Raw genomic sequence first — 9,572 nt, 5'->3', positions numbered from 1 at the left:
TGCCAAAATTTTGATCGGTTTCGGCTTGGGCTGCACGCATCGTGATCCGCTGATGCCGAGCCGGCGCTTCGGCAACCGGAGAACACCAAGCGCTATAGCGCAGTCCCCGCCACGGAGGAAGAGGGCGGAGGGTACACGCAGTGGCGAACGGCAGCGGCTATGCGTTTCGGCTTGGGCGTGCGGGAGAAATGGCGCCAGGAGTGCGCGCAGCTAGAGCCCCGCGCTGCCCCGGCTGCGGAGCTGGTTACGAGAGACAACGGCGACGCCGCGAAACGCAGGAACGGGCACCAAAGACTTGCGCTCTAAAAGCTCATCTTTCAAGACATTACTACCTAAATCGACAACTAGGAGCGCATTTCTTTTAGGGAAGATGTATTTGCCGTAAGTGCGGTTTATAGGCAACCTGCCATACTTGCCGTCACTACATTTTTACAAGACTGCAGCAACGCCACAAATTTATTAAGCCGGACTCAATATACCTGCCGTGCACTTCCTGCACAGGCTGGCAAATGTAACTTGCTGATAGCCCTTTCCGGGCAAAATGTTTTCATGGTCCCCAAAAGTACCTTTACTTGCTAGAAAGAGTGACACCGGCTCGATATTCGATTTTATAATTGCTGGAAGTATATTATAGTGTTCAATGCTTGTTTGCACGGCAAGTTAATCTCTTCACTAGAAGGCTTCATAACGATGGGAATAAAAACACTATAGCCTTTGAAATCTGATGTAAACATTTATTCGTGCTGCTGGTCGAATTCTCTTTGATGACCTTTGGATACTAGTCTACAATTTACCGGAATTTGTTACTTCGCAAAGGCATGACTTTGTGAGCTGGGTCAATACTCTATTGAGCCGTTTGTTCTGACCAACCCTATTAAACCACAGAAAACAAACGTATGGACTCGCAGAAAGATTATACGTATAAAGGCTAACTTAAATCACGAAAAAAGGGAAGCAGCAGAAAAACAGAAGAAAAACAGAACAGGCAACAACAAAATCCAATCCAGTGATACATTTTCAATGGTGGCACAGAAAGATTTTTCTAGTACCTGACGGAAATGCATCCAAAATAGTCCCGATGCGAATATCTTAGCAGTGCAAATACTCAAAAAAATCAACCCTTACAAAAATATTTTCACTTTAAGTTGACATTTTATTAAATCTCCTTCAACTGAACTTTTTGATAATAAATTCACTTGGTAATCACATATTCTGTTCAATTACTGTAACAAACTGGCCACTGCGTTCAAAGTGAACCATAATACAGTTTTGAAGGTGACTCAACTCGGCTCACTCGAGAAATTCTTCAGAGTGAAAATTGATGTCAACATTGCCAAAGAGGTATAAAATCATTTCCTAGGGCAAAAAGTAATACAACGTGTCCTCTAACGTTTTTAAATCCTGATGCATACGCTCCAAATATACGCTTTCCAGGCTTCCACGAAACCAAAACCATGTGCGCAACTTTGGCTGAAGCAACGTTTTCTAACCGGAACCACGAACTTTTATAGCAAATACCCTCTCCCAGCTCTCTGTAAGCAGCGAGAAAGAAGCTCGCGGAGTCGTCATTACAAGACACCGTGCACATGCGACAAGTATATTCACCGCCATCAGACATGGGTGCTCATGCTTACTTATTCGGTTCCAGTGCCACTATTCAAATTCGTTCCGCAATCTTACTATACCATCAAGCAAACTGGCTCGCTCGTCTTGAAGGACATTCAATGACATTTCCTTTTGACCTCATTCAACCGCGGTCCTCCACCACACGAGAGGTAAAACAAAGTCACAGCTGGCGGTCAGAAAAGTTCGCACCGCTGCAAAGGGTTCATGCGTGAGCCTGGCACGCATCCGAATGCGTCAGCAAACTCCGCGACATGCCTAAATGTCGTGTCGCACTGTCCATCGGCCACGCCCGGAGGTCCGTTGGTCCTCACGCACCGCACGTAGCATGCGGCAACGAAGAAGAGCTGCTCCGGGGACAGGAACTCGAGGCCGCGGACACGCTGGTCTTTGCCATCGTGGTGCGCTCGGTACGCGTATAAAGCAGTTTTCAGAGAAAGGGGCTCCAAGTACTGCGCGTATGTGGTACGCTCGACCTGCTAACGTAAATATCTGGGCTTTCAACTTGGAAGAAGTTATATCCTGCTGCGTTTCATTATGATCTTGAAAAGGCAGCTCGGGATCACATGTATGGAAACCAATTTTTAGAATATTTGCGCGAATGGTCGAGAAACAATTGTTAAAGAGTAAACGCTAGGAAAACTAATGCAATTATCCTTCGTCCAAAGAACAAGCCTATCTCCATGAATTTTGATCTAATGCTGAGTAACACTAGAAGTTGTAGACACTATAAAATATTTCGCTGGGAAGCTCACTGCAACCCTGAGTTGGGACAAATATATAAGTACTATCCGCAAGAAAGTGAAAAGTCATTTTTCTTTCTTTGCTTTGATGGGGATATTAAGCTTACCTTAAGCCTGATGTTCTCGAAACACACTGCTGTCCATGTATTCATAGGGCACTGGGTGCTACTTCAAGCTGCATTACGCAGCTTTTTGCCTAGTGTCCGCTTTTTCAACTGTAATGTCTCTGGAGAAAGTAAACTTTAAATTACATATGTCATTTACTATCTCTACCTTCCGCCAGGTGACAGCAGTAAGCCTAACCGCTCACAGAAATGTGACGACCAGGTCATATGAAATCGTATCAGTTGTTTGACCAGTACTTATTCGCTACATAAAACGGAGCGAATCGCAAACAAACAAAATTCTTATTACTAAAGTCAACCCTTGTTTTTGCATTGAACACAACAAAGTCAGGGGCAGAAATAAACACTTTTGGAACTGTGAGGACTGGAGACAACAGGAACTTGTAGAGACACCTACGATACCACAGCGGTCTATCGAAAGCTAGATGGTTGGTGTAACGCTGGAAGGCAGAAAGAGATAATGTGCTTCAGAGAAGAAACTTTAGTTGTTGAGTCCCAGCAGAAAAGTAAGAAAAGATTAATCGCCGATGGCAGCCTGGGGCGACAAAGTAGACCATAGACATAGAAAAAAAAGAAAGCCGCAGGACGCTGCTATTAAATGGAGAGAAGAAATATTTTCTTGGGTTAAGGTTGCAGCGGTAGGCACAGGAACCGAATAGCTGGAAAGCATTGGGAAAGGCTTTGTTTTGCAATGCATGCACTCTGGTTGATCATCATGACTATTTTCATAAGCAGCACCTGCCCTCTCCCCTTTATTATACTGCCTCAATCGAAGGTCCACAGTCAACACGGACAATAATTGCTTATTCTTTCCAATTTTAATTTTTGAAACAGGCCCACAAGCGGTACGCCGCCCGAAACCACTATGGCAACTGCACAGTGCAGTCCTGCCAAGGATGTTTCACAAAGAGTATGCCAGGACATTTTTATTCTCTTGAGATAAAATACACACCTTCATATCTGAGGACGAAATGTTTTCAAGCGTGTGAAACATTTGATCGAGCAATTTTACTGAGGTCGCTGGACTGAGCGCCTTCAATAGTAATTCGTTTGGTGGTGGGCCTCCCAAGAAAACATAAAAACAAAACAAAAACAAACAAAAACAATAAAAACAAAATCTAGGGGAGCTGAAGCGCGGTGGTCAGCACCGAAAGCGAAGCTTCTGCACGTAGATGTTTGAACATTCTGCTGGCCATGATCGCCACGAGACGTGCGCCGCCTGCCCGGCAGGCTACCCTCCTATGGTGCTGCTGTCACATGTAGGCAGCGTGCAGACCGCAAAAACTGGTGGCGATACGTTCTGTGTGTACGCGAGCTGTTCAGATGTCCTCGCTGCGTGGGCCCAGTGACGGCACATGACGCTGTCGAAATCCCACGTGAACAGAGGCATGCGAATTTGTGCAACACGTTGCTGGCGCACTGCTGGCCGGAAGTTGAGCGCGGACGAAGCCATCGTACGCGAAGTACGAGCACTCCCCGACCTCCAAGAATCTTAAGCTGGTCGGCCTGCCGCACTTTAAGAAAAAAAGGGTGCATGAAAGGGGTAAAAAGGACATAGCATTGACTTTTACACCCTTCAGAGGACACTAGGAATAACTTTGCACCCTTTAAAACACACTTCTGGTCACTTATGCCTTTTTTAGAAAAATTACACCCTATTTGCGCTCTCTACAAGTGTTGATAACTGCGCGTCGGTTCCTGTCCCTAGAACAAGGGGAAGACTATAGTTTGTTTGCTCGTATGTCACGAGGGGGGCTCGTGGAGCATTTTGTGTACAGTGCCTCGATGCACGCGGCGTCTTATATAAGGTATATAATGGAAGGTATATAACAGTCATTTCTGTTTTGTGGCATGTACCAGCCGCCATGAAAACTTCAACCAAGATTAGCTGCATCACGCGACTGCAGGAGCTTGGCGGCAGAAAGGGTCTCGGCGAGCCGAACGTATGACCGCGCTGGAGAGCTCAGAAATTGCCGCGATGTCTGCTTTGAGGAAGCATATGGACATAACACGCTTTTAAAAAAAAAAAAAAAACGAACGTCGCTTTTGTCGGACGTGAAATTTTTGGCTGCTGTATGAGAATTCCACTTTCCACGAATACCGGGTACAGTTAACGCAATGCGCGCAACTATAAGATTCGCTATAAGTGGGCTCGACTGTATTGCGAAATCTAGTCTGATGCAAGCAGTAGGAAACACGTTCGTGACAAGTTTGTGAGAATTCGGGTGGCCAACTGCATTGATAGCTTCGGCACCCACAGAAATAACGACGTTCAGTTCGAAGAATAACAATCGAGTCAGCCAGAGTCGACAAAATGTAAGCAGAAAATGGTGCTGAGAACGGTGGAATAATTTGAGCCATTCATACACTCTCGCATATAAAAAGGTACATGGCCAGCTGGTGCGCCTCGTTTGTTGTTTTTTCCTGCGCCACTGAAGAAGAATGCAGGGCTGTCAACGTTGAGAAAGGCAGCCGTGGTGGCTCAGTGGTAAGGCGCTCGTCTACCGACCAGCAAATATGTCACACGAAGACCATAATGGTCGGCGCCTGGCACGAGCAGAAGCCCTAGCCCAACATTATGGCAACAAATCAGGTGTATACTACGTGCAGCCCCCGGTCCTCACCACGGGGGATGGTACACGGTCGCGGTGGTTCACAACAGCAACACAGTTAACGGCCTCACCTTCAGAGCCAGCGGTGCAACACAAGCAGAGGAGGTCGCGATTGCACTCGCGGTCTCACAATTCAGTTCAAAATACATAATCACCGACTCGCGAGGGGCCTGTCGGAACGTCGAACAAGGCTGCACTCCCTTCCTAGCCTATAGAATCTACCAAAATTGCATACAGGATACAGACCCCGCACACCGTTTCCTTATATGGGCCCCTGATCATCAGGGGTTGGCAGGAAACGAGGCAGCAGACGCAGCAGCCCGCGCGCTCTCTCACTAGGCTGTTTTCTCCTCCCCCCCCTCCCCCCCTCCCCCCCCCCCCGCGCACCCGATCAGGAACCCGATTTTAATCCGGTCCATACATTCAAAGAAATTACAACCTATTATCAAGGCAGTCATCGCATTTACCCTCACCCATGTAAAGGCCTGAAGAAGGCGGATGAGCGGCTCCTTCTCCGCCTTCTCACCAATACATTTCTGGGCCCGGCAGCACTAAAACATTTTTACCGCTCCTTTAACGGCAGCTGCCCGCACTGTAGTGCGGTGTCTTTTGACACCTATCACATGGTGTGGGCCTGCCCCTCCAACCCTGCTATTCCCCCCTTCCCCAACACAACCCGGGAGGACTGGGAGGCGAGCCTGCTCGGCTGCCACGACTTACAGTCCCAACAAGCCTTAGTCGGGCGCGCTCGGGCGGCGGCCACCGCCACTGGGGCCCCATACTAAGGACCTCCACCTAGTGCTTGTAAGGATCGGTTCCTTACAGGCTGATCCAAACATACCTCCTGTCCCTTCTTAATGTTGTCACCACCACCACCTCCTCGTGTACCGAGCTGGAGTACCCGGGTTTGAACCCGACCGCGGCGGCTCCGTTTCGATGGAGGCGAAACGCAAGAGGCGCCCGTGTGCTGCGCGATGTCAGTGCACGGTAAAGATCCGCAGGTGGCCGAAATTATTCCGAAGACCTCCACTACGGCACCTCTTTCTCTCTTTCTTCTTCCACTTCCACCTTCCTGCCTTCCTTTACGGTGCGGTTCTGTGTCCGCCGAGATATGTGTGACAGATACTGCGCCATTTCCTTTCCTCAAAAACTTAAGTAAGAAAAGCAACGGAAAACAGAAGTCGCAGCAGGCATGAATTAAAGTCACGGAATCCGAATGTTGCACACAACACCACTGGCATGTGGCTGGTGCTTCATAGGGCAGAGGGGCCGCTGCGTTAACGTCAGATTGCGCGAGTAGATAAAAGCAAGCAATACGCTATAAATTCCAGCAAACCTCGCCGCGAATTCTGCAAGCTGCAGTTATTGCCACCCAGAGCTTACGGAGACACCTGTCTTCGCTAGATATAATCACCGATTAATCGAGGGATGGTATAGAAGCTTACGTCACGTCTTCTAGCCTGCATCGTAAATGCGCCATAGTCCAGCGTCATTCTCTTTCTTCAAGGCAGCAATCGAGGTCCTGAAGCGAGGTAGTGCGTCTCTGTCGCATACGTGTGAAAGATGCACCGCGATATTTCACTCTGAAGAGACGCTAGCCTCTTGAGGTAGTGCGTTTTTCAATATCTGTACTTTTTCAACCCTCAAAAGCGAGACCTGATACAGACGCTTGTATAGAACAAAAATAAGCCAATTTTCAGTTGACACCTGTTCTTTCCGTTAGGTCGCTTTCTCACTAGTAAAATTTTAGCCCGAAAACCTGTACAAGCCACACCGTAACATGCGTGGGCGAATCACGCAAGGTCATTCCCAGTACACAAAAAGCCCTAGTAGCTTCTTAACAATGCTGAACACTTCGCTTTGCTCTCACCTTAGTGTATGTGGCGTTGTCCATACACTGAAAGTGTTCCGTGAAGGCTTGTACTGCCTCCGGAGTCACAACGTAGGCCCACAGAAACAGCAGGCTCAGCGCTTCAGCCACGCGACTGCCGATCCCAGCGTAGTTGAGGGCGGGCGTGGCTCTGTGGTCGTAGTACGGGAAGCTGAAGGCATACGGCAGCAGAGACATATCGGGTTCCTTCCTCTCCGTTTGGAGTACGTACAGGCCCAGCTGTAGGATGATCTCGGACAAATGTCGGGAAGACGGGTCCAGGAACGACGCTCGAGCTGCGAGTTGCCAGTTGGCCACCAGCGACTCGCCCATGTCCAGTAAGCCTTCCTGGTGGGCATCCTCGGCGTCTGCATACCGGGTTCCGAAACGGCATCAGGGAACGCCGCATCCGTTCGTGATCTAGCAGTCCTTGGAAATTTAGAGTAGCATCTCTACGTGGGACAATCTCAGAGTAATTTTAGAGTCTCCATGTTACTACGTCGCAAGAATGTCCCGAACAATCACGCTGCGGCCCTCGAGATTGTTATGTGCTGGGGCTGGAAGGTGAACACTTTGTGATAGGTACTCTGTCTGCCTGTGTTGCCTAGGCGCTCTCTTATGACAGCTGGGGTGAAGGTGGGGTGAGGGAAGAATCATGTCGGAATTCCGGAGACAGGCAGACGACCATTGACTGTGTGGCAAAGTCAGTAACATAGTCTATGTGATATAGTCACAGTACACAGAAATAGCTAGAGCGAGAAACAGACCTCTGTTTTAAGCCTTCCTGGATATAAACGGTCCGTGGTACAACGTAAATATTGAATTCGTGTGGAACATACTGAAAGGTTAGGGCACTGGCCATGAGATAATTGATTGCCTAAAAGAAATGTACCAAGGAAATAAAGTTGAAATTGCATGATTAGCGATAAGAAGGATTACAACGGTCGAGGTACGCAGAGGATTATGACAGGGTTGTCCTCTATTGTCGCTGCCGTTCTTGCTGTATACCATACATATGAAAAGAAGGCTACAAGAAATAATCTAGATTGTAGTCTGTTGTGAAGAATCGGCGGAAAATCATGGAGCAGCGTCTTCCTGGTTGTGTGTGGACGGTATTTTACTATTAGCTGATGGCCAGGAAGATTTCCGGATTGTGTTTAGTTCTTGTGGAGACAAAAGAGACGCCCTATAGGCTTCTCTTTTGCCGCAGTTAAGTCAGGTATGTAAATTTTCAACCATTTCACTGATCAGGTACTACTGGCAGAATACAAATATCTCGGGGAATGGGTAAACGAAGGGCCGATATAAATGGGAAAGTACGAACAAACTGTAGGCGAAAGGGCTAAGAGATGCCGCGATAATCAAACTCGATAAGTTGTTGGACATGTTGGTCACGATGTTCAGGGTCATCCACTCTTAGTTAGAATGCGCTAGCGCATGGCCGTGCTCTTTGGAGGGTCACTGCGTCAGAAACGGCTGCGCTTCGAAGCGAAGTGGCAGATGACGCGAAGCACCACGTCGAGGTAAACCTTCTCCTGCGCCATTGTGCTGCGATGAGCGACTGTGTCGCACGCGGTGGCCCTCTGAAGAGTGCGGCCATGCGCTAGCACATTCTAAAAGTGGACGACCCTGTTCCTTATCTACAGCGCGATAAACGGGACAAGATGAGAAGAAACATGTAAAGACAAACACAGCGCTGACTGATGTCACAGCGCTGTGTTTGTCTTTACATGTTTCTTCTCATCTTATCCAGTTTATCGAGCTGTAGATATAAAATATGGATAATGAAACTTAGGGCATTATCCGGGCGCAACAAGTATGAAGTGCTGAGAGGTATTTATAATGACATAAGGCGCCAGGGCTTGCTTTTGGGAATGCCGTTATGTGCCTAATGGCAGATGTTCAGTCGGGACTAGAAACTAATCAAGAACTTTCGCAGGCTTATAGCACTAGGCGGACACGGCAGAAGCACTAATGCGGCAGTACAAGGTGACATGGGCTGGGCATCGTTCGAAGCACGGGAATCTCAGAGTACAATATTATATTGTGAGACAGGAGACAGAGCGCAGGATGGAGCGAGCTTTAATGGCACCCGCAAGTATGGCGACCAACCCTTCGAAGAAGAAGATGATCGATGATGATGGATATGTACAGATGAAGACGAAGATCGCATGTTGTGCTTTGAGCGATGATGATGGATATGTACAGATGAAGACGAAGGTCGCATGTTGTGCTTACACTTTCTCCCCTCGCGTACGAAAGCGACCGGCCCGGGCGCAGATTAGAGTACAGTAGGGCGACGGGCGAAGGGTTTGAGGCGGGAAACATGAACAATCTCGGCACCTCGGCAACGACGATCATTAACAGGATGAACAGGGGCAACGCGATAGTTCACCGGGGACGTTTGTTCGAGTACAGTATACGGACCAATATAACGGCTCAAAAATTTTTCACACAATCCCGGGGTACGCACTGGAGTCCACAGCAGTACCTCATCACCAGGGTGAAAAAATATGGCACGGTGGGAGAGATCATAGGTGTTTTTCCGGGAGGCTTGGGAGGCGTCGGTATTCAGGCGGGCAATGGCACGGCAGTAGGT

The 9,572-nt window shown here is 48.3% G+C and overlaps 1 protein-coding gene across 1 annotated transcript; it reads right to left on the bottom strand.

Annotated features, from left to right (window-relative positions):
- Window positions 1-1,617: 1,617 nt before the first annotated feature.
- Window positions 1,618-7,338, bottom strand: LOC149336327 (neprilysin-1-like). Its single transcript, XM_089554697.1, has 2 exons — window positions 6,974-7,338; window positions 1,618-2,099 (listed from the first exon to the last, which is right to left on the bottom strand). The coding sequence occupies exons 1-2, from the start codon at window positions 7,304-7,306 to the stop codon at window positions 1,800-1,802; spliced, it is 633 nt and encodes a 210-aa protein (XP_089410823.1). The 5' UTR covers window positions 7,307-7,338; the 3' UTR covers window positions 1,618-1,799.
- Between the last annotated feature and the right edge of the window lie 2,234 nt (window positions 7,339-9,572).

This window comes from Amblyomma mixtum, chromosome 7 (genome assembly GCF_055824585.1).
Source record: "Amblyomma mixtum isolate Tamu chromosome 7, ASM5582458v1, whole genome shotgun sequence".
Lineage (NCBI taxonomy): Eukaryota > Metazoa > Arthropoda > Arachnida > Ixodida > Ixodidae > Amblyomma > Amblyomma mixtum.
This window is presented reverse-complemented; position numbering and strand designations above follow the sequence as displayed.